This window comes from Otolemur garnettii, unplaced genomic scaffold (assembly GCF_000181295.1).
Source record: "Otolemur garnettii isolate 467f Iridium unplaced genomic scaffold, OtoGar3 scaffold00252, whole genome shotgun sequence".
In the NCBI taxonomy this organism is placed as follows: domain Eukaryota; kingdom Metazoa; phylum Chordata; class Mammalia; order Primates; family Galagidae; genus Otolemur; species Otolemur garnettii.
Genome location: NW_003852647.1, coordinates 1,065,765 through 1,091,980, shown reverse-complemented (window position 1 = coordinate 1,091,980; position 26,216 = coordinate 1,065,765). Strand labels below are relative to the sequence as shown.

Below are 26,216 nucleotides of genomic sequence, written 5' to 3'. Positions count from 1 at the left end.
AAAAAAAAAAAAAAAATACTATTTCTTTAAATATGTTAAATGATTTTTAAAAGAAACTTGCATTTAATAAATACAAATTTCTGATTTATAATAACATAACTGTACGCCAACCATGAAATTTCAGCATAAACACTGTTCATCTGTGCAAAACCCCAAAGAGACGAATAACACCGTTGGTCTTTGCTTAATTTAAAAAATAGACTACATAAACAAAAGAATATTGGTCTATAGAGAAGTATAGCAAAACTGCCTCTTCATGGATGGGTAGAGCCTAGAGCTAGTAAATAAATAGGTTTTCTGGGTAAAGGGAGAACAGTGGATTTTTTCTGAAGCGTTTATTAGTGATCTATTATATGTTATGGTCTGAAATGAAACACATCTTTGTCCTTTCTTCCTTTATCAATGAATTAGGATTCACAGAATCTAAATTCACAACACAGAGATAGTAAAATGTCATTCAGATCTTTTCCCAGCATATTTATTTGGTAAAACTAACGCGAACATTAAGACTGCATTACCTAAAACCGGTATTTCCTTAAAATGGTTGGTAGCACAGCAGATATGTTCATTACAGTTTTATTGGCAATCAGCGTCGATTACTGCATGATCGATTTAGCTTCAGCTGCCATCAGAGCAAACAAACAAAAGCCCTTCCTTTCCTCCCATTGTTGGCTTGCCCAGTGCTTACGCATCTTCTTCTCAGCTCACACGCCTTTCCCATAAACTAACCTTTTCCTGACTTCCCCCATCAGGAAAGGATCAGTCTCTTTTTTGTGCCAATGGCTCTAAAGTACGGCCTCTGTCCCAGCAACATCACCTGGGAACTTGTGAGAAATATGGAATCTCAGGCTCCACCCCAGAGCTACTAAGTCACAATCTCCAGTGGGGGCCCAGTGTCCTAACTAGCCCTTCAGGGTTTGCGTGTTAAGGTTTTAGAAGCACTGATCTAAGGATTCTTTACTTGACCAGATCCTCTACAATCCCTGGGTACAAATGAGGTCACATTAATATGAGTGCCTCAGTGATACTAGATCACTCGATCACCTACATTTGCAAGACAATCAAATCTGTTCAAGGTGTATTTTCTTCCCCCAAAGTATTTCTTGGAGTCCCTAGGGCATGTTCCCACATGCTCCAGAATCTAAAAGGGATGCTGCTCGCCTCTGCTGTGCCTGGTCTCCAATGCTGTGACTTAAGCAAGTGACTTAAGCAGATCTGCAGGAATCCTCTTAAAAGCGAGTTCGGTTCCCCAATTGAACAAAAGTACCAAATGTGTGAATACTTGATGGAGCAAGATGCGGAAACCACTGGACACAATGCAAGGCTAAACATGGTGTTAGCTGCCCTACACGTTACACTGATCAATTGAATTGCCCAGCTGAAAGCAACAAGCATCTCTCCAAAGGAAACTGCCTACTCCAAGGCTTCAACCCTGTAATCATCCTCTCTTCTCTTGCACATTCATTTCTCTCTTCTGCACAATCACATCATTATTATTTTTATTTATTTTTTTTGAGACACAGTCTCACTCTGTCACCCTGGGTAGAGTGCCATAGTGTATCATAGCTCACAGCAGCCTCAATCTCTTGGCCTCAAGAGATCCTTTTGTCTCAGCCTCCCAAATAGCTGGGACTACAGACATCCATCCTGATGCCTGGCCAGTTTTTTTACTTTTAGTAGAGACGGGGTCTTACTCTCACTCAGGCCAGTCTCCAACTCTTGAGCTCAAGCTATCCACTGGCCTCTGCCTCCCAGAATGCGAGGATTTCAGGTGGGAGCTACTGTGCCCGGCCTGTATTATTATTTGATAATACTCATTTCTTAAAAAACAAACAAACAAAAGAACAAAACTTCCCTTACCCTCATAGTCTCTTCCAGAATCTGCTCTATTCTCTACCCTCCTTTGCAACAAACCTCAAAATAGTTCCCTGTAGTTGTTGCCTCTACATTCTTTTTTTGGAACCCATTCTCTTCTCAACCCCTTCTATTTGGGTCAAATTCCCAGCACTCTGTTGAAATGGCTTTTAACAAAGATGACCAACCACCTCCAACTTGACAAATGCAATGGCCGACTTTCTGTCCTCATCTTCACCTTCTCGCAGCATTTGGCACTGTTGACCATTTCTGCCTTCTTGAAAATATTTTCTTCTCTAGGCTTCCAGAAACCCATACTCTCCTCTTTTTCTTCTTGTATCACTGACCACTTCTTGCCAATCTCCTTTTCTGGCCCTGTCTCCTCTTTTTCACCTTCAAATGCTCAAATGCCTGAGGGATTGGTCCTCTTCTCCTCTCTCTGTCCATCCTCACCTGTGGACAGCTCATCCAGTATTCTGCTTTAAATTTATAACTCCAGCTCTGATTTCATCCCTGAGCTTTAGACTCATATATCTAACTGCCTGTTTGACATCTCCTCTTGGGTGTCACACAGGCATCTCAAACTTAACTGGCCAAGATGGAAGCCTTCAGCTGTTCCACTCCTCAAACCTATCCATCCCCCTGTCTTCTCTACCACATTTGTTAGCACCACCAGTCAGCCATGCAGCTGCTAAGAATAAAATCCTAGATATTCTTGATCTCTTACCCTTAATTTTTTTCTCTTTCATCTCTCTCCTTATTCCTCACATCCAATGCATCAGCAAATGCCATCAGCCTTACCTCCAAAATATATCCGGAATGAATCCAGTCATTCCTTACCATCTCTATTAGCCTAGCCTGAAGCACCATCACCTCTCACCGGGACTACCACAACAGTCCCTTACAAGCCCCCCTTTCCACCAGCCCTCCACTGCTGGTCCTCCTCTTGCAGTCAAAATGATCTTCCTGAAGCCTAAATCAGATCATGTCACTCCCCTCTTTAATATCTTCAAAGGCTTTCTTTTTGTAGTCTGTTGGCTACAGTGTGTGGTTCTTTTTTTGGTAATTACTTAATAAGCAATAGGAGAAAAATGTTGGTATAATACAGAAATTGTGTTGTTCACACACCATTTTTCTAGCACATTAACATTTTGAGGTGATCTGTGTCAAACTTGCACACCATTAAAAAGAAGCCCTTAGCAAAATACGAGGACCGTGAGCAACAAGCAGGAAATCTACAGAGCCCTCCCTTTAGTTAGTGTGGCTCATTTAGTGGTGGAAACATTGACTATGTTTTTATGTGCTGAGCTATCTGACAAGCTGTGAGTACAGATGAAGACACTACAAAGGCATAAATGTTAAATGGTGTTAACATGAGACAGGCTAGGTCCCAGATCACTTTTTAAATGTTGATGAAAATGGTCTCTATTCGAAGTAAATGTCCTCTAGGACACACATCTTGGAGGAGGAAGCTGACCTGGGGTTTAAGGCTTTAAAGGGTTAACTGGCTGGCATGTGGGGCACAAATGCCAGAAGAGAGAAAACTCCATTACTATCATTGCAACTGGTATTGCTCTTGCTAATGCTCTAGTTACAAAGTCCCATGGGTTTTGAGTGGTTCTCCCTAACCCTACATTTCCTTTAAGTTCTATTGCTTTTAGCATACACTTTTGCATTATAAAGTATTATAGAGGCATTATTATAATAGGAATAGCTTTACTTAATAAAAGTTGAACTTTTTAACAACCCCATTTCTGCATGTTATCTCTACTTCCAAAATATGTCCTTCACCCAACCACCTCTCACTACGTTCAGAGCTACCGCCCTCATGGAAACTGCCATCTTTGCTTGCCTGGGCTACCTGCCTCCTTTCTAATCTCCTCTTTCTAACTCGTTCTTTACACAGCAGTTAAAAAGATCACTTTATAAGTCCTATTGCATCACTGCTCTGTTTAAAAATCTATCTCTTGCCTTTCCATTATACTCAAAATAAAACCCATCCTCTTTCCATGACTCTCAGGCATCCCTCCTTTGTGGTCTGGCATCCATGACCTCTCCAACCTCATCTGCAACTACTCCCTCCATCACTCACTCTGCTCCAGTCACACTGGCCTTTTCTGGATCTTGGACATGCCAAGCTTCTTCCTGTCTCAGAGTCTTTGCATTTGCTCTCTCCTCTGCCTGGAGTCATCTTCCCACAGCTTTTCACTTGGTGGGTTCCTTCTCATCATTTGGGTATTGGCTTAAATGTTACCTCCCATCACTCTAGTAAAGAACTCACCCCCCAGGTTGTCTCTAGAGCATTGCCTTGATTTGATTTGTTCCCAGCATTTGCCCTCTGAATTTAATCTTTTAAAAATAGATATTGATCGTCTACTTTTCCTCAGTTTCACTGTGTTAATTCTTCTACTCCCAGATCTGGAACAACGCCTGGCCCATAGTCTGCATTCATTGAATGAATGAACAGCCTAACTAACACTTCTCAAGGTTTTATACACAAACTCCCAATTGTGTTGGACTCAAATGTAAAAAGGAGAAAGTTCTAAGATTTGCAAACTTGTTCTTGTATTCCACAGATACACCTGCACACTCTCGCTCATTCATTGGAAGTGGTTTGTTGGCTTCACCGTTATCCCTGTTGTCATTCTTGGTAACTTCAATATCAAAGTGGAACTGGAAACGAAGCTCAGTACCTTGGTGTTGAGACTAAGTTTTTAACAGAAATATTGGTGAATATATAAATGAAATATAGATTTCTTGCCATCTGGCCCAAATTCTCACCCTCCTGCAGTAATGCTGGCATCTGCATTTGAATTCAGCTCTGATTTCTTCCTTTTAATTAAAGATAGAGATAGTTTTCTAATGATTAGAGATAACATATGTCAGAAAGCTGAAAGAGATCTAAACAAGTTTTTAAAGACACGATGCTGGTAAAATTTCTGGTTATCTACAGAACATGTAGAGAGTATAAACTGACAGGGAAGAAGAGTGTAGGGAAGTCAGAGAATCAAATCATTTTAGAAATCAAACCAACGGGGCTTTCCAAAGAAAATTTTACATAGCTCATTTAAGACAGACTTTTTGTTCTAGTAAGATTTTCAGAAAGGAGAAAAGTGACGATTCTGTAAGCTCCTCACTGAGAAGCCCTAGAGATTAGCTGTCAGAAAGATTAATATATTTCACCAAGGCCTTTTGCTACAATTCAAATTCAGTTCCCTATGAAGAAGAAAAAGAATATCATAAAACTGTAATAATTGCATTTTTTATTTCTAAATACTGATTAACTCTACCCTTGAGCCTTGTGTTTTCAAAATCTTATCTTACTGGTTTTATATTACAAAACAACTGTTAGTGCTCCTCTTCCCTTGGCCTACTTAAAGTTCTTCACATTCTCCTAAAAATGTGGACCTCCTAAGAATACAACGTGTTCATGATGATTATTCTCAACCCTGAAAAAAAGTTGGTTGCTGATTATGTACCCTTCACTCAAGCACAGCCCAGAACAAAGTCCTGGCTATTAGAGCTTGCATCCCACTAGGGTGGAGGGAGGAGGAGTGAACAAACAAGATGGTCTGAGGATGCAATAACTGCTATAAAGGAAGTTCAACAGTAACAGCATCATGCGAGATTTGGGTGAGGAGAAAGGGTGGATTACCATAGATAGGATGGTCAGGATTTTTAAGCAGGTTTTACTTAAGTTGTTTAAGGGATGGGAAAGATGCAGCGTGGCTGGGGTAGGGGCATCCCAGGTTGAGGCATGTGCCAAGGTTCTGAGGTAGACATGTGAACCTGAAGGAAGTAGCACCTGGGTGACTGAAGAGTGGTGGACTAGGGAGAGTTCCGAGATAAATCTGGAGAGACAAACAGAGGCAAGATCATTCAGGGCCTTGTGGGCAAGCCATAGGAAAGAGTTTCGATTTTAAGTACTATGGGGCATCTTAATAGACAATCATCGGGGCATTTGGGGCATTGATTTTTTTAATCGCCCTGGCTGTTGAACAGCAAATCCCTTAGCAGAGGACAAGCGTGCAAATGGAGAGTCCAGCTCAGAGGCTTTTTCAGGTGGGCAGGTGAGAGATGATGGTGGTTTGTACTAGTGTGGTGGGAGTGGAGGTAGAGAAGAATTCAGATTCTGGATATATTTGGAGTTAGAGCAAACAGGGCTTAGATGTGGGGAATGAAGGAGAGAGAGAAATGTATGATGATCCCTAGATTTTTGATTCAAGCTGTTGGGCTGCTGAGGTAGAAAGGCGAGGGGAAGAACAGGATCATTTACTTTGATATTGAAATCACCAAGAACGATGAAGTAGTGGTGAAGTCAGTAAACCTCTTCAAATGAATGAGTGGGAGTGTGCAAGTGTATCTGTCAGATAAATTAATTCATTTAACAAATATTTATTGAGCCCCTACTATGTGCTAGGCACTGCGCAAGGCTCTAGAAATGGTACTGCTGAATGACTGCCTTGTTTTTGTTGTTTTTTTTGGGGGGGGGATGCCTTGTCTCAAACTAGACATTACAACTGCCATTTGAAACTGCCATTTGAAGGGGGTCCATGCTTAATGATGCCTTTCTTCCTCACTGCCCCCTTTTACCTAGCATATTATTGAGCATGCACTTGCTAAGTGACCAAATCAAATTATATTAAATAGATGCTATAGTAAGTGTAAACACACTAAATCAATAGCTTAACACTACTAGTATTTCAATAATCAATATATCCCCAGTAAAATATCAAAAGCACTGAAGTGCTATACATATTTTTATTAACCTTATGTGTGATTTCTTAAGAATCTCCTAAAAACTAAAGCTTATGGTGTTGACTCAAAAGATCATGTTAAGGAAAAAAGAGAAAGAAAACGTCAAGATAATTACATTTTCAAGCTTTAATGTTAAGCAAATAGTTAAGTCTAGAAATTGTTACATTCAGATGCAAGTTTATCATTAGGTTTCAATCTAATTCCTATGATAAACCAGGAAAAGGACAAATGAAAGATGTTTTCTTTTTAGAGCTTGGCTCTTCTATCACTACTCTTTCAGCAAACATGAAGAAGTGGTGCAAAAAGTAGAATGCTGACAGTGAAAAAGCCACCTTTTGCTTCACTGCCAGCCTCGCTTTTTTTAATCTGGCTTAGGACGACCAGTGCATCTCAATAGCACAGTCATTAACTTTCACAGATAACAAAAATATAAACACAAGCCAAACTGTTTATGCTATTTGAGCATAATGCATTTGGCATACTGTTAATAGCAGTATCTTCTTGGTTTCAAATGGAAAAAACAAGCCTGTAGGATTCTGAAGAGCTAAAAGTCAACTTCATACTATGAAATCTTTTCTTCAGTCATTCCCTCATTGTAGAAATTGATGTCCAAGCCATCTTCAGACTGTCCACCTACTTGCAGTATCAATTTGGGATGTTAGAAAGAAATAATTTTAACATTTTTTTTCTTCCATCAGGAAAATATTTTACTTAAGAATACCTAAACAAAGCCCGTTATGTAAATGAGGTATGGTAAGAGACAAATATCACTGGAGCAAACATTTTAAACGAAGTGACTGTTCCAAAAAGGCACTCAGCTTGTGTCTCAAAGAGATAGAATTATCTCAAGAAAAAAACCTGTAAAAATGTTGACAAATGTTTGCAAAGGACAAATTTATAAGCCTTCTGCTGTTCTCCAAGCAATGGCTTTGTTCAAACTTATTAAGAGCACTTCTCCACATTACATAAAAATGTTTAGTTTGCTTTTAAAATATATTATTAAGAAAGGCATAATCAGAATATTAGCTAATTCCTACCTTTTCTCCAAGCCTCAGAAATGAGCCAATATTTTACATCATGAAAATTGTACTCTGAAAAGACTGGATTTGGCAGCTCAGGGCTTCAGAAAGAGCCCTGAGTCATTAGAGAAGGAAGAGAAGAAAAACAGAGAGACTTGGAATAAATTACTCAAATTTTGCCCTTATCATAAGTTTTCTTTTGTAGACTGCAGTAATGATTTCGGTATTTCCTTATTGTCAAAAGTGGGAATATTTATCTTTTAACAAATAGTTTGTTCTTGTACAAGGTACTTATGAACTCAAGCCATTCAGAGGCATGCCTATAGCTATTCCGGCTCATGCATTTAGGATCCAATGCGTTATTTCTGAAAATTATTTAGCCCTAATAATGAGTATTAACTTTAGAAGGTGTAACTATTGAGCATTGCTGTGCTTAAAATTTACCCTCTATATGGTTCAGCACCTGTAGTTCAGCAGCTAGGGTGCCAGCCACATACACCAGAGCTGGTGGATTTGAATCCAGCCCAGGCCCCCCAAACGACAATGACAACTACAACAAAAAAATAGTCAGGCATCGTGACAGGTGCCTGTAGTCCTAGCTATTTGGGAGGCTGAGGCCAGAGAATTGCTTAAGCCCGAGTTTGAGGTTGCTACGAGCTGTGACAACACAGCACTCCACCCAGGGTGACATAGACTCTGTCTCAAAAAAATAAATAAAAAATAAAAAATGTACCCTCTATGTATTTTTTTTTTTCAGAGTCTCACTTTATTGCCCTTGGTAGAGTACTGTGAGTACACAGCTCACAGCAACTTCCAGCTCTTGGGCTTAGGTGATTCTCTTGCCTCAGCCTCCCGAGTAGCTGGGACTACAGGCGCCCGCCACAACACCCAGCTATTTTGTTGTTGTTGCAGTTTGGCTGGGGTCAGGTTTGAACCCACCACCCTCAGTATATGGGGTTGGCGCCACCTGGCCTTCTATGTATTTTTGATAATAGTATATATTCGTAGCTCACAATAAACTCAGTTTTTGGTACCAATAAAACTTGTTACTTAGTAAACAGGTGTGCTTCATGACTGTTAATTTATTTTTATCACTGCATAAATTATTCACCATTTTACAGCTGTTTCTGACTTTCACTTCCAGTGTGTTTATATGAAAAGAACCTGAGTATATGGTATCACCCAACTTAAACAGCAAGAGAAAAAGAGGTCAGAATATGGGGACGGCATCCTGTAACTGAAACTCCTAACACACACGTATTCACACAGGAGATGGCAACATACCAGGGTTGGCAGTACTTTGACAACGCAGCCTCTAGAATAGTAAGTTTTCTATCTTCTTAATGTATTTTCCAATCCCACAATGATGGTAAGGAATCTTTAAGCAATGGCTAATATCTAAAACAGACTATATATGTATGTGTGTGTGTATATATACCTTCTACTGAGATTCTGGAATCCCAAAATTACATTCTAATATAAAGAAATGGCCTCCTCTTAAGGATCTCAGAACTAATTCTTGCTCTAGAGCAGTGGTTCTCAACCTTCCTAATACCATGACCCTTTAATACAGTTTCTCATGTGGTGACCCCCAACCATAAAATTATTTTCGTTGCTACTTCCTAACTGTAATTTTGCTGTTATGAATCATAGTGTAAATATCTGATATGCAGGATGGTCTTAGGCAACCCCTGTAAAAGGGTCATTTGACCCCCAAAAGGGTAGGGACCCACAGGTTGAGAACCACTGTTCTAGAGTTACATGTCCAGCCACTGGGTGTGGAAGATAAAACATTCTTTTCATTTAGAAAACCAATTTTCCAATCAACTTGTGCTTAAATGCTTCTGGCTTTCCTTTAAAGGGGATAGTATTTTGATTTGCCATTTTTCTATATGTAACTTTCTTCACCTCAGTTACTGACTTAACCATGGTGAAAATCCATAAGATTTTAAGAAATACCAGATATCAACTAAAAAAATTCTCAGAAAACAGGCTTGAAGTACAGGAACTCTTTCCTGTTTAGAGGGTAATGATTACACTTAGAGACACTATAATTAAAGAGCATCAATGCATTTTATTTTAATGCTAACTTATAAGAATAATTTCTTAATGCTACATCAGAAGTAAATTCACCAATGCTGAATTTGGAAAGCACAATCAAATTCCACAATTGGGACTACACGGCTTCTCACAATACTAGGCATCATGAATTTAAAAAACAAACAACTGATTTATGCATGACAAAAGTTCTTAAACTTCACGTGATCCATGAGCCTCCCCCGACTGTACACAAGAAATTGTGTAGTGTGTGTGTACCTTTTCCTGCAAAGAGGTCTTTTACCTTTAATCAACTTCCAAAGGGGCCCAAAGAGGCTAAGCAACAGTCAAGTACAAGGTAAAATTCTCATCTCTTTCTCTACATTTTTCATAATGGAAGCTGTGGACCATAGGAAGTTCACTTTTGCACAACTAAGAGTCAATTTTAATGTAAAGAGGGTACAAAACAAACAGAAGTTAACTTGCAAGGCAAGAAAAAAACTCTTTCAAAGGGGTTAAAGGCTCAGTGAGCTGGAAGGAGAGACTCCCAGGGATTCTACAAGTGCTTAGAAAAACCAACCTTTAGTATGCATAAAGCAACTGCATGAATTTAATATGCAATTTAACTCAAGTCCAATTTTCCATTTCTGCATAATTATCAACTTATTTTTATTGTTGAATATCACAAATTTCAATCAGAATACTTTTAAAAATATTATTCTGCATGCATTTAACAAATCTGACAAAAGGACAAGTATCCAGTTTACTTGCATTATGACTATGACATTTTAACTGAACAATTAACATATATTTAAAATCGTTAGATACAAGTAACAATGAAAAAACTTTAACGCATTAATCTGATGGCATCCTATCACTATGCACATGTTCTTGTAACACTACTAGTAATTACCCTGAAGCACAGGCAAATAAATGTAAATGGAGGACTCTCCCTAAAAAGCGAGTTTAAGGATTAAATATCATCATCATCATCATCACTACTGAGGACAAAGCTGCTGTCTGTGGACAGGGCCCCTTCCTCCTTAATACTGCCCAAACAACTAAAAATCCCTTTCTCATCAGAATCATCAAACAACTTCTCACTAGACTCTTCTTCCTCCTCCTCCTCAAACAACTTATCCTTGGAATCATCATCTTCAAACAACTTTTCATCTGGGTCGTCTTCCTTTCCATCTGCATCGTCTTCATATTCCTTGTCATCTGAATCTTCAAACAGCTTTTCATCTGCATCATCATCTTCCTCCTTTTCATCAGCATCTTCAAGCCCTTTTTCTTCTCCGTCTTCTTCATCTTCTTCTTCCTTTTCATCGGACTCATCATCAAATACTTTATCATATGCATCTTCTTCCTTTTCATCTGAATCTTCTTCCAACTCTCTTTCGGAGCCTTCCTCATCTAACACTTTTTCAGAGACATCATCTTCTAATTCAGAGTCCTCAGAATCATTTTCTCCTAACTCTTTGTCAAGCACATTTTCATCCAAATCTTTTTCAGAGCCATCTTCATCAAAATCTTTCTCGAGACCATTTTCTTCAAATTCTTTTTCGGAGACATCTTCAGATGGTTTTTCAGAGCAGTCTTCATCCAACTCTCTCTCTGAGTCATCTTCTTCTGACTCTTTTTTGGGGTCACTCTCCTCTTCAGATTCCTTGTTGGGGTCATCTTCAGACTCTTTTGCAAGGCCATTCTCTTCATAATCATCTGTGAACCTCTTCTTTTTAGATTCTCTTTCAGGGACATTCTCTTTTGCCTCCTTTTTAGGACTATCTTCTTCAGACTCTTTTACAGAAGTGCCTTCTTCACGCTCTCTCTTTGGGCGGCCTCCTTCAGACTCCCTTGTGGGGTAGCCCTCTTCAGATTCTTTTTCAGGGCAGCCTTCTTCAGCTTCTTTTTCAGGGCCACCTTCTTTAGCAGCTTTTTCAGAAGCATCTTCTTCAAATTCTCCCCCATCTTCGGTCTTTTCAAACTTCTTCTCATCTATAGGTTCTTCGAATGCCATTCCAGTTGCAGCTTCTTGAGCATTCATTTTAGATGTGCTAGGGTGCTCTGAAAAATGCCTTACTCTAGAAGGCCCTGCCCTTTCTGAAGTACAGACAGAATTTGAACGCCGAAAGCCTCTGTTGTCCTCAGGAGTATTGAGGAATGCCTCCCAACCTCTCAGCCTTTCCTCTCGTTCTCTTGAGGTTTCCTCCACCTGTGGATAAATGAAAACTGTCATTAAAATAAGTTCTAGTCAAAAAGAAGTCACAACTTCCTGAGCATTTCTAATACTAATGAAACTACCTTGATTTTATAAGGCATCTTTTCTGGGGAATCAATTCCATCCCTGTCTTTAGTTTGCAAACCATTACATCTTGATTTACTAGAGCTGGCCTTAAATAAGATCACTCAAATAAAGGCCAAATACCACAGTACTGCAGAAACAGCCCATCTCTTTAAAAAGCTAATATTTGAGTTCACTCTGTACTTTACAATACAGAAAAGAAAAGAACATTTTGGTTTAATGTGTTTTGTTATCACTAGTTTCAGCACCTCAAAATTTCAGGTTTATCAACTAAAAGACTGAAATGTTTCTCTTTGGATCCTCTGAATGCAAAGTATTGTTTAAAAGTATTGTTACATGAAACAGATCAAATTGAACCCAAAACTTAAGCCTTTGTTGGTAATGAAACAATTTGGGTGCCCTTGCCAGTTGTAAAATTTACCTGATAATCTGTAGTTCCATCCCATGCTTCGGCAGTGATTTGACGACCACCAAACCATCTTCCATTGAGAGTATGAATGCAATAATCAGCTTCCTCTGCATCTCGAAAGGACACAGAGGCCACACCATCTGGGTGCCGCTAGAATAATGAAAGAAAAAAAGGAATAAACAATAAGATTAAAAATTAAACACATATGTGACAAACAGGTAAGCTGTTCTAATACTAAAAGGCTTTATGTATGAAGTCTTTCTTCCCTCTTATCCCAGCCAATGACATGTAGTTAGCTGCTTCTTTAGCTTAATCTTTTCTAGTGAGAACCAAGCACAAAATATTGAAATATTTCTGCTGACATCACTGTTTAATGGGAAGAAAGACAGTATAATTATTAATATGAATTCTGAAGTCAGATTGCCCTGGGATTAAATCCTGGCTCTGTCAGTTACCAGCTGAATGACTTTGGGCTAGGTTCTTAATCTCTAAGGTTTCAGCTTCCTCATCTGTAAAATGGGTACAATAGTAATTACCTGTCTCAAAGCCTTGTAAGGATTAAATGAGATAACATGTAAAGTAGCTTGTAGTACAAAAGCAATAAATGATGACTCTTATTATTGTGTGTTAATTCTGGAGGCAAAAAAAGGTGAGAAGGAGAAATACAAAGGAGTTGTTTTTCCTGACTGTTCCAAATATGAAGGAGAATAATTCACAAAGAGTAGAAAATATTGGCAAATAGGTAACCATAGGTTAAATATATTTTTCTTGAGGAATACCAAATCTATCAAAGCTGTGACTGGTAAGCCATATTCATCTAATTACTGCTAACAGATGACTACTACCACCAGATACAGGCATACTGACATCTGGTAAAAAGTTATTAAGCTGGAAAAATGATTGCTTTAGGGCTCATGTGACCAAGCCATGAACTTACATCAAAGAGAAGGAGCTTCCTAATTTGACCAAACTTTGAACATTCTACTCGAAGGTCTTCTCTGATCTCATTCAGCACCAATGGGTCATCCTGAAAAAATACACATGATTAAAATGAGTCTGTCCCATTCTTTACTATAAATAATGACAAGCAAATTTCTGGATCTGACAAACCAACAAATAAAAAAAAAAGAGTTGTGCTTAAGGTTGGTTATGTTTGTAGCCCATAAAAGTTTAAAAATATCAAAATCAAATGAAGTTAAGACTACTACAGCCACTGTTGCTGGTCCCAGTCTGCCCTGCAAAGGAAATGGAAAAGTACAGCAGGTAGCAGAAGGGGACTACAGTGACAGAGAAGGGAAGGAGGACAGGAGAAGTCTTACGGCACATCTTCAGTTAGACCACTAATTCCTATGTTCTACATGGGCGTTATCAGTGCACTGATGAGAGACCTTGCCTTGTGTTTTGGACAGATTCCTATTTATAGAAATGTTGTAATGGATAGACACATCCCTTTCAGTGACTAAGGGTTCTAAGATTGGTTTTCATGCTTCCAAAATTCCATAGTAACACACAGAACAAACCTTCCAAGGATTCCTGTTCATCTTGTCTCCTACTTGCAATAGAACCACATAAATAAGGAGCTCTCTTAAGCACACAATAAAATATATTCGTAGCTGTTGCTTTCTTGTGACAATGAGTCTATTTGACTTTCCTCTCCACAGTGAGAAAAGGATTTAAGACTCCCTGTGGGAATTAACAAATCTTTCTCCACGTCCCAATGCATTAAAAAGACTCAGAAAAAGCTACATTATCAACTTCAATTGCATACCAATATAAACGAAGATACCCTAATCTAATAATTTATATTGAAGTCAATTTATACTTTCTAGAAAACATTTTTAATGCATCTATCTTTCTTAGAATGTTTTCTTCTTGCCAACTACAAGAGGAACGGCATACAAAGAACCACAAAAAAGCGGCTTTCTTCCTCTAAAGTGCTTCAAAAAGCAAAACTAAAATAACCAGTGAGGGTTAGTGAAATCATATTTAAAGTAAAAAAAAAAAAAAATTCTACTCATTTGTATAAAATACATGAAGCTTCTAAAACTATAGGACAGGGGTCCTCAAACTTTTAAAATAGGGGGCCAGTTCACTGTCCCTGAGACCGTTGGAGGGCCGGACTGTAGGCCCCGAGATGAGTCGGCTGCTAAGCAGGACAGGCAGCGGCGGCAAAAACACCCGGCAGGCTGGATAAATGTCCTTGGCAAGCCGCATGTGGCTATGGGCCATAGTTTGAGGACGTCTGCTATAGAAGATGGAACTCTGGATTTCCCTACTTCTAAAACTTAATTTTGGAGAAGCCCATTTGTTTCAGACCGAATTATCAGACCTGAGAAGAGCTAGCAGAGCATAAAAGTCATCTGGTAAAGTCACTTGGTGGCTTCTGGTGATGATGTGTGGTTATTTAGCTCCTACTGGATCATGAGCTTTCGGAAGGCAAGTTTTGGAGACCTTACAGAATACAGCTCAGTCTTTTATATACAGCCAACGCTCACTAAAAGCTTTTTCAGAATCTGATAAGCTCTTCCCAATACCTTTCTTTTATTCACCAAAGGAAATCAGGATTATAATAAAAACAAACATAAATCACTTCAAAATACTTAACAAATTTTAAGTTTAAATGTGATTCTATGGGGAAAGACAACAAGTATCACACTTATTTCTGTACCAACATCTCAGGCATTTCAGGCATTAAATCTTAGCTAAGTTTTCCCAGACCTCTGTTTTCATTTATAGCAACTTGAAAAACCAATATATCTTCATTGCTGCATAATATCCTGAAGCCTAAAGATAGTGATCGTCTCCTTTAGAAAGATTCTTTAACCTACCTAGATACACATGGAAATTTTCAAAAGACAAGAATTTGCAAGTAACCTGAGACTAAAATCAGATGTATGCACTGATGTATGCAGACAATTCTCAGAATTTTTTTCCCCAGGGTGGTATTTTGCTTTTTCTTTGGAAGAAATAAACCATGTTTCTCAGTTCCTTGCAATCTAAACTTACACTGTCTAAGACAGTGAGCAGTAACCACATATGACTACTGAACACTTTAAATGTGGCTAGTCCAAACTGAGGTGATCCACAAAGGATTATTTAGTACCAAAGGGGGAAAAAAACTGTCACATAGCTTATTAATATTTCTGTATTTATTACATGTTGAAATTATAATATTTGGGATATACTGAGTTAAATAAAATTCAATATTAAAGTTAATTTCTCATTTCATGTTATATTTTTATTGTGCCTACACAAAATTTAAATTACACATAAGGCTCATATTACATTTTTACTGGATAGTGTAGGTATATACAAGGAGAAATGAAACTTTGCACCTGAGTTTTGATTCATTTCTTGGTATTCAAATATGCAAGGTAATGTATTTTTATAAGATTTTGAATTAAATACTGAAGACTCTCTGAAGTTACATTAAAAATATTAGCCTTCAATGTTTACCCTGATTATCAGACAGTGTTTTTAGGTATACCGCTTCTAATACTGGTCAACTGTTTGGAATAAAACGATATCCTACCCTCCAAAATCCGATTTCTTTCAAACACCTAAAACCTACAATCCTGTTTTTATTCCCCACTAGAAAGTCCGATGGTGATGTATGTTCTTTAGGTTTATATGGAATATTCAGTCGAATCAAATACTCCCCCAAAATATGCAATGAAAGCAGGCTTTCTGTTGAAGACTTCTACCAAGTTTCATAATGTCTATACTAGTGCTTCCCAACATAACTTTCTGTGGTGATGGAAATGTTGTATAATTGTATTATCCAATATGGTAGCTACTAGCTATCTACAGAACTGAATTTGTAATGATGCTATTTTTAATGAATTTAAATTTAAATAACCAGACAGGTGAACAAACAAGGATAATACCATCAAGGATTTCTTTGCATGTGAACTCTGAAGCTACCACTGCCAGGACAGTGTCCTGTTACCCTTTGTGGCATAAGTATCTAAAAGAAAATTTCCCTTCATTTACAGAAATGCTAAGGAGAAAATGTTTTAGCCACTGGGTGAAGAAAGACTCCTACTTCTAATAGGAGTTTCATTCAATCATTTTTTTATATTGAGGGCCTAGTGTGTGCCAGGCACAATTCTATGCACTGAGTATGTAGCAGCAAACAATGAAGACAAAAATACTGGCTGCGACGGAGCTCACGAATTCAAGTAGAGAAGATAAAATTATTTTAGATAATAATAAACACCATGAAGGAAACAAACAGGGTATTATAAAGGCTCTCTAACTCCACATTAGTTTATACTAAATCAAGAAGGCTTTTTAAAATCAGGAATTTGCAAACATCTTTAAAAATATTCACTGAAGGGAATTTATAGGAGTCAAGGTGGCTTTGAGGGGAAAGTGTTATTTATTAAACTAGGAAAAGCTAAGTCTATCCAGGGTAATAGACTCAAGGTTTATCAATGACCAAAGCAGGAGGTAGAAACAAGAACAGATAAAATTATACAACAGAATCCTACTTGCAGAGGTACCTGATGTGTTGAATTAAGCTTGCATTTACATTCATGTTTGAGCAGCAGGAGTATGGAATGTGCACATCAAAGACCTCAAGTCAAAGAAATAAATAAGTCACCTAAGAAACCACTTATTTACTAGGGAGATAAAATGTGATAGCTGCAGGAAATTCTGGAGTTCTATGTAGACTAGAAATTGTGACCCATTGATGTATTCCTTTTAAAGTTTCACCAAGCAAGGAGTGTTTCAAAAAGCCACCGTGTGCAGGGGTACATGTATTTTTTAAACATACTTCATTACTCTAAGTAAAAAATAACTGTTATATTTCTAGATTCTTCCAGATTTCTGATCAGAACACCAAGCAACCTTATAAATAAACCACAGTTATCTTCTTAATGACCTCAAAAGATACCCAAACTCCACAGGTACACAGTAAGGTCTATCACATCACTATTTGCCAAGACAGAGCTCAACTGTCCATTTTGAGACCCTCTCAAAGGAGCAAAAATGATACTACCATTGTGACTCTGTTTAAATGCCCAAAAGGGACACTGATAAGCACTGGTTGCAACTAGATCATTTGTAAACCTGGAATCTTACATTATAAACATTTTTTTCTCATGGTTAACTTGCTATCATTACTTTCTGAACCAAGGAGAGAATAGAAAGTTGTTTTTCCATGAATGATGATGTCAGTCTACACTGTGAAGACAAAGATAACAGAGACAAAAGGTACTGCGACAAAAATTAATATTCCTTAAACCTCTTTAGCAACTTTTTGTTCTTCCTTTATTCACTTTTGGTGGAGGGAGAGGAACAGTTCCATGCCTTTTCTTTTATAAATACTTGTTTAAAATTGATACATAATAGGTAATACTTCTACATGCTGTTCTTGGAATTCTCCATGGACACTAAATATTTTAATGTCCTCCATATTGACTAAAGAGTTTCATAAAAGTTAGGTCCTAAATAAAATCACTCCCAACTATTTAATCAGGTGTATGTTTCATTAAAGTATGTTAAATGATCAAACTTTTAGTACCAAAATAAAGTTTTCATTTACAAGTGTGAAACTGGTACTCTCCATCAAAATTAGCCCATACTTATTGAACTGCACTCAAAATCCACAGGCAGTTTCCATAAATCTTTTAATGATGACATTTTAAAATGATTTCCCATACCAAGTAGCTGCTGTCTGGGGCCACAGTATGGGTATTAAACAGTCTTACCTGGGATACAATTTAAAAAAAACAACACCACTGGGGGCGGCGCCTGTGGCTCAAAAGGGTAGGGCGCCAGCCCCATATGCCGGAGGTGGTGGGTTCAAACCCAGCCCCAGCCAAAAACTGCAAAAAAACAAAACAAAAACACTAGGCTAAACAAAGGGAAGGGAAATCCAAAAACCTTTGGATTATTTCTTGGTTCCATTTTCCTGCATTAACTGCTCACTGTGCAAACATGTAGAAGGTGACGTGACAAAGATAGGGCGAGACAAGCTTCAGGCTCACTTTAGGGAAAGAAAGACTATCAACATCTCTATCAGTAAGCACACCACTTCCTACCTCAAAATCCATAGGATGAAACATATTCTTGATGATGACAACTCTCTCATGGCGCATTCGGGATGGTCCAGCTCTCCTCTCAGGTCTCCAATCCAACTGCCTAATGCAATGAAGTAGTAACAACAAACTGTATGTTTTGTTTCAAACTTCTCAGAGAGGAAAAAATGAGCTGTTCGAACAATCCTTTCTTGACTATTTAATAATGATAATTATTTCATTACAAAACAATCTCTATTTCAGTTACAGTTCCATTCAGAAAACTTTGTGAAATAAAAATAATGGGCAGGGAAAAATGGTCCCAATATCTGAAATCCCAAGAATGTATTTTTCTAGAGCAAATGTTATCTGATTATGCAAACATTCCAAGCAGACATTTGAAAAACTGCTATTTAGTGCTTATGACTCTCTAGGAAGATATACTTTGAGGTCCCCCTCCTCAAAATCACATATATACACATATATTTTGAGACTGTCTGACTCTGTCACTTTGCTAGAGTGCCATGGCGTCACAGCTCACAGGAACCTCAAACTCTCCGGCTTTAGCAATTCTCCTGCTTCAGTCTCCTAAATGGCTGGGACTACAGGCACCCACCACAACATCCAGCCAATTTTTCTATTTTTAGTAGAGATGGGGTCTCATTCTTGCTCAGGCTGGTCTGGGACTCCTGAGTTCAAGCAATCCGCCCACCTCAGCCTTCCAAATACAGGCGTGAGCCACCACACCCAGCTCCGAAAAAGTATTTTTAAATGGTTTTTAGGCACTTTTAACATTATAAAGAACAAACTGCACTGAAATATGTAAAAGTACTCTTTGTTATAATTATACATTTTACTGATAACCGTCTACAAAATTTGTGGTTATCATTTTCAACCACTCTTGTAAAAACAATGGGCCGTCACACTAAATGCTTTTATGATCATTTTATCATTAGTTTAAGTATAATGTCAGAAGTGCCTTTAGAATTCACTCTGATAAAAACATTATCAGTTTAGCTAATTCCTTAAAAACTAGCATATTTCAGTATATTAAATAGAATATAAGTCTGACTCTACACAGATAAAACTTAAAACCCACTATTGCCAAATCATTGCACTGTACAGATTACCCAGAGGTGCCACACAACCCAATGAAATTCTTTTAAAATAATGTTTAGCCACATTTGATGGAACAAAACTAGATAGCTATTACCAAGAATATCCTCTACGGTATTTATATGACACTTTTCAAAAAGGAAATAAAATACAGACTTTTGTTGCAGAGACAGCTTCTTCTTATAGTCTTTGCACTTCTTCTTCTTCTTTGAGGCATCATATGTCCCCTTCAGTTGAAACTTTGCCACCTCAACATGTAATTTGTAGCCTCTAATTTCATCTTCATCCAAAAGTTTTAATGCAAGTTCCACAGATTCTCTCTTTATGAAGGTAAGATAAAAAATAGTAAGTTACACAAAGAGATGAAACTTTAGGAATTTTTAGATGAACAATGATTGTATGTATATGAAAATTTAAATGTAACTACCCACACTGGGGTAAAAAAACTCGAGAATGCAAATCAGGAAACCTGCATTTGAGATATAGCTGTCCCTAACCAGCAGTGTGAACTTGGGCAAGTTACTCAAGCAATCTGAGTAACTTGCCCAATTTCTTCATCTGTAAAATGAAAATAATAATACTTTCATCACAAAGTTCTTAACAAAATGAAACGTAATAATGCATGGAAACAAAGACGGGCACAATAGACACTCAATAAATTATTATTGGATAATTCTGCCTCTTGAAGCCCTAATTTCTTATCTGTAGGGTGAATGGAGTAAACTTGCATAATTTCTAAAGCACATTTCACTTTTAAAATCCTGTAATATTTCTACTTAAAAAGACTAGATGACTCAAAACTGAGACTAACATAGCCTTTAATTTTTTGGATTGCCAGTTAAAACGTAGTTCTATAACACACTGAAAAGGTAACTATTAGACAGCTTATATACTGCACATTAAATACGTGTATGGATCCTGGGTCCTACACAAAGGGGAAGTTACCAGCCCTACATAAAAAAGTCAAAGCTCTAAGGACCTGTGGAATACACAGAAGGGTAACTAAACTCAGCTTGCTCATATCGAATATGGATTCTAGAATAATTAATTGCATTTTTTTGGAACTCAGTGTGCTGGTTTGACAACCTTGTACTTTTATATAAGTACATTATATATTATACATATATTTTACATTATATATTATATATCATACATATACCTAAAGTATACCTATCCTGAGTCTCAAAACCTCATTTTTTTTTTAGAAGAAATCCAATCGAACCCTCTAAGAATCTGTTTACAGATTTTTAATAATCCTTAAGGAACTTTATAGAATTCTCAAATCTCCTTGTATTTGAACATTACAAAACCACCTTCCTAAAATAGTAATGCTCATGTCCCATACCCATTATGCTTACGATCTGGGTCAAAAAATCTATCTCCCAAAAAGCTGTCAGCTTAAACCTACCCCCTTCTGATCCCATTGGGATACTATATACCCATGGCACACCTGTGGTGTTTGTACTGTTAATATATCATTTTGATACTACTTCGTAATTATTTTCAGGTTCTATCACGTATGTACATGTGTACACACTTCTAAGGTGGCAGGTGTTCCAGAAATGATGGCTGCCTCTGGCGCTTAGTTTTCTCTGTAAAATTTATGGTACCACGACTACATGAGATTCTGTTAACACCACTTTCTATTCTCTCCCAGTCAAAAAAATGTTTTAAAGCAGTAAGCATAAGTGTTCATCTCCTTTATGGTCTAAGTCAGGGGGTTTTATAAAAGGGCCAGTTAGTAAATATTTTAGGCTTTGTGCATTGTGCTACAATCACTCAACACCCTTGATGAAACACAAAAGCAATTATGGACAAATACATGAATTGGTCTGTGTTCAATAAACCTTTATTTACAAAAACAGGTGGTAGGCCAGAGTTTGCTGAACCCTGGTCTAATTCATTTCAATGGGCAAGTAAAATGTCACTTTTTTCCTTGATTTTTAAAATGTGTTCTTAATTAATTACATGTGTCAATAAAGAACTGTTTAGTGAGTTTAAGACAAAAGAAGCACCTCAGTCACATATAATACTTTAACACAAAGACATATTTTTTTTTTGGCACTTACAAGGAAGATAAAGACTTTCTTAAAACCTTACCATTGTGATACACATAGGTACCAAATGAAATTTCAGTTTCCTTCATACCCTCTTTCAAATAGCTCTTGGTTTTGTTATCATGTATAAAAATTATAGCCCTTGTTCCTAAGTTAAAAACAGAGATACAGAGAAAAAAAAAACCTATTTGGCTATCTCACTAACCTTCAAATAACAGCAAAGGCCATCTCCTTTAAGATTTCCTTGATTATCTTTGTAAAGTTTGACCTTAAATTCTTCTGTCTGAGGATCTCTCATAATAATGCCAAACTTGGACATAAGCTGTATAAATTCATCCACTGTAATGTCTGGAGGCAAACCTATAATATTAGGAAAAATTTAAAAAATGTATAAAGACATCTGCAATAAAGGAAAGAGTTATGTAGAATTCCACCAATTACAACTTAGGTGAATGCAATATTGGTTTTCTAAATATAACATTTCTAAAATTTTACATCTCTAGAACAGTGTTCAAATATACATTAAAATAATATTTTGGTTAAGGCCTCACTAAATCTGAAGGGGCAAACTGCCATAAGTTACCTAAAATAGGTAAAAAGGATGGCATGCAAAATTAATTTAATTTTTCTTGGTTCTCTAATAAACATATACCTCAGTAATATAAAATGGTTTAACAAAAAAAAGAGTGTTAAAAATGAATTTAAGAGAAACGGAAAGCGAAAAATCATTTTGTGAAAAACCTCAAAATCTACTATTTCCTACCCTAAATTTGTTTAAAAAGGTATACATACCAGACACATAAACATTCGTATTTCTGTCTTCTTCAACTTGAAACCATCCTAAAAATCAAAATAAAATAAAATAAGTGCAAGAAAAGAGTTACTTTACAAAATCTTAATAATGTGGTAGTTTCTTGAAAATTCCAGGAACTTTCTCTTATCTTTAGAAGACCAAGACAGACTAACGCAAATCACTACCCAGTTTTAAAATATTTGAATCTTTCGACAGATGATTAGTTTCAGAGCCCTGTCTGGAAGAAAAGATAGCTAGTTTACTTTGATTCTTTATTATCTGACACTACTGTAAAGAAAAACTCATATTCCTTCAAAGCTATTTTAATTCTCCACAAAGTACACACACTCACAATTTACAAGCTAGAACCACTTGCCTGATTCAGCCTTTCTTTTTTCTCCCTTCCTTCTGGAATCAGTGGGTTCAGGGGGTTGTCTCTGCGGAGGTTCCTCTGCAGACTTAGTATTGACGTCTTGTATGTTTGAAGTAGAACTAGATGCACCATCATTAGAGAAGCCGTAATTGGCTTGATAGGTAGCAATGAAATCGTCAGTGATCTAAATAAGAAATTCAGCACACACACATCCAAAAATTCAAAATTATTTCTTCCCATAAAAAGTTTAAATTGTGCTTTATTACAGCATATTCTGTTATACAACCTAACAAAGAAATGTTTCAGTGGATAACAGTTGCAGCCGCTGAAGTGCAAATGAAAGAATAATCACCTTATATAAAAAACTGCCTAAAACAATAAAAAGATACAAGTACTTAGATGATCAACACAAAAATCTGAGGTACTATTTAAGTAACGGTGGCACCTTTTCTAGTTGTTTCATTTATTAGTTACTACCTCTCTACAGTCTAGGTGGCTAAGGCTATCAATACATATAACAAAGGAAGTACCAAATAACAATGCAACAAAATGAAAACCAACAGTCAACTACAGAATCCACTTTTCTTTTACTGTATAGAGGCACCAATGTACGTGCATGCTAAGTACTTAAATATCTGCTTTCAGAGAGTACACAGAATGAAACTCTGACTTGGTGGGTAAAGAATGGGATAAACAACTGTACAACTAAATGTTGATTTTAACTCTGTCACTAATACCATCCTTTAGTGTCAGGACAAATTAAGTACAAATCCAGCTCATTTCTATCTTCCTGGATTTTGGGGGAGAAAACACTCTTGCGCAAATGAAAAAAATTTAGTTATATCATCATACTGATCAGTTACACACACACATGAATGGGGAAACTTTTAAACTGTGTTTCAGGAAAGATGTACAGACTCCAGTAACATAAAAAGATAGAATTACAAAATAATCCATCATCAGACTATTGTTAAAAGTACTCAAAGGGTTGAAGAAACCATATTTGCACTCCAACTGGCACTACAAATACAGAAATGAAAGAATAAATTTTAATTATAATAAATACACAAACAAAATAGGAAAAAAAAGATTGAAATACTTTTTAAAATACCAGTCCAATCACACAATAGCGATATTTTGTATTATTGGCTTATAAACCAATTAGTTTGCCATTAGTATCCCTTTTTCCATCCCTAAGACTTATACTTGGGGTACTTTTACCACAAAGTTTACAGAACCAAGTTTAACACCAATTATTTTACTTTCAGCTAAAATAAAACACTTAACAATTTCTAAGTACTCCAAACAAACATACACAGATCTTTTCCATCTGCATTCTGCGCATCTCTAAATCATATTCCTGTGGTAATATGGTTCAAACATACACCTGCCTAGGGACAAAATTTAGTAGAAAACTAAAGCAAGGTACAAACAAACCTCAATTAGTAAAGATATGTAAATGGCTATTTTCGTAAAAAATCAAGAACTGCGTTTTTCACATAGTACATAAGTTCAACACTTGAATTCCTAGGATAAGTGAGGTTGGCTAACAGGCATGAAGAGCAACTAAAATTGCTCTCCGTGTTTTTCCTCCTTCGAATAAAAAGCAATCGTCAATGTAATAATCAAATGTGTGACCTTCACAGACAAAATTAGGAACAGACGAGACTGAAGAATTAATCACATTTAAGACGCCGCCGTAAAGATTCACACACATTTCTTTTACCCATCGATTCTGCACTAAACACAACAAAAAACCCGTCACTGGATACCGGGGCTAGGATCAAGTACCTCAGGGCAAAAAGGAGCGCCCCACGAGGGTGGCCAGACGGCCCAGCCCCCAGTACCGCCTGTGCTACTCTCTTACCTTGGGGAACCAAGCCTTCTTGTCCAGGTCCCACTCGTAGGGGGTGTCAGACGAATGCTGCCCGAAAGAATTGGTTTCTCCGCTGGGATCCTTCTGAGTGTCGCTGTCCTTGGCGTCTCCGTACAATTCTTGCATTCGCAACTGCTCATCAAACTCATCATTCCCACTCAACTTGTTGTCGCTCATGTTTCCTACCTAGCCCAGGGGCACGGTTCAGACGAGCGAAGAGGCCGAAATGACGCTGGAGAGGAGCAGAGAAAGGGAGGTCGGCCGCACTCAGCTCACGCCCCGCCGCCCCCCGGCCCGCCTCCCTGTGGCGCCCCAGCAGTCCCTGGGAAGTCGCGACCGTTTGGCCGCCACGCCACGCTGCACCGCCCCTCGCCCCGCCCCCCACCAGTGCGCGCGCGCGGATGCTCCGAACTCGGCCGTGCCACTGCCCACCTGGCTCTCTCTGCCGGGCCTCAGCGACGCTGCTGCTGCCGCAGTTGACCGGCTCTAAAACGGCTGCGGCTCCCGCGATCACGTCAGGAAATTACTGGAAAACGAAGCCCCCTCAGGCTGACCGAGTCGCCATTGTAGGCGCGTCGCTACGTCGCGGTCCGCGCCGACACGCCCACCGTGGCGTCAAAAGGCGCCGACGCGGGAACGCGGCGCGAGGCCCGGGGGCGGGGCATCAGGGGGCGTGCTGCTGCCGAGAGTCGACGCCCACTAGGGCCCCCCTCAGGACGTGGCGAGGGCCGCATGGCCCCGCAGTGCCGCAGCGACCATGGGCTCTGCGGGGGGTCCCCAGCGGGTCGGGCAGTTTTAGGCCCCTGCAGGAGCCCGAAGAAGGCGGATGGCTCGTCCCCCGCGGTAGGCGCGGGCTGGATGTCGCGGCGGGCGCCATCTTGGGGGAGTGGGTGGGGCGGGCAAGACTGGTCTGGGGCTTTTAGAAAACGACGCGCCTCCTTCGCCCAAAGGCCCCTCCTTCCACGCCGGAATAGCGTATTTTACTTATTTCTTCACTGTTGCCATGGCATGGGCGCCGGCACTTGTTCATCTTGGTAGCCCAAGTTCGTGGCACTACATCTGGGCTCTAGTGCAGAGTTAGTGAATGAATAAATGAATGAATGAACAAACGAACAAGCGAGGGGTGGTAGGGCCAATCACCTTTTCCTAATGTCAGCTCCCTTTTTTGTCGTTCTCTTGCCCTCCTCAGGCTGGAGTTGGACTGTGGGTAGGCTGGGAGGGGGCAGCAGTTGCCCGCCTCTTGTACTCCCGGATTCACAGGCGCTCAAGTTCCAAGCTTGAAACTTAAACACAAACGTGTAAACACCAGCTTTACTGACCAACTATTTTTGTGTGTTCTTTTTTTTTTTTTTGAGACAGTGTCTCAGTTGCCCTGGGGTTGAGTGCATGGCGTCAAAACTCACAGCAATCTTGAACTCTTGGGTCAAATGATCCGATCCTCTTGCCTCAGCCTCCCGAGTAGCTGGGACTACAGGCGCTCCCCACAACCCTCAGCTATTTTTTTTTTTATAGACTGGGCCTCGCTCTTGCTCAGGCTGGTAGCTCAGGCTATCCACTCGCCTGTGTTCCCGGAGTATTTTTTCTGTGTTCCTT

General features: G+C 38.6%; 1 protein-coding gene across 2 annotated transcripts; it reads right to left on the bottom strand.

The window, feature by feature from the left end:
- Positions 1–10,312: 10,312 nt before the first annotated feature.
- HTATSF1 (HIV-1 Tat specific factor 1) lies at positions 10,313–25,195 on the bottom strand. Of its 2 annotated transcripts, XM_023508514.1 has the most exons (10): positions 25,056–25,195; positions 24,615–24,855; positions 22,751–22,931; positions 22,374–22,421; positions 21,787–21,941; positions 19,681–19,844; positions 18,433–18,532; positions 13,320–13,409; positions 12,395–12,532; positions 10,642–11,883 (listed from the first exon to the last, which is right to left on the bottom strand). In XM_023508514.1, the coding sequence occupies exons 2-10, from the start codon at positions 24,798–24,800 to the stop codon at positions 10,642–10,644; spliced, it is 2,304 nt and encodes a 767-aa protein (XP_023364282.1). In that variant the 5' UTR covers positions 24,801–24,855; positions 25,056–25,195. The 2 variants fall into 2 exon arrangements, with proteins under 2 accessions (XP_003802703.1, XP_023364282.1); XM_003802655.3 differs by lacking the exon at positions 25,056–25,195 and having other exon boundaries at positions 10,313–11,883; positions 24,615–24,957.
- Positions 25,196–26,216: the final 1,021 nt, after the last annotated feature.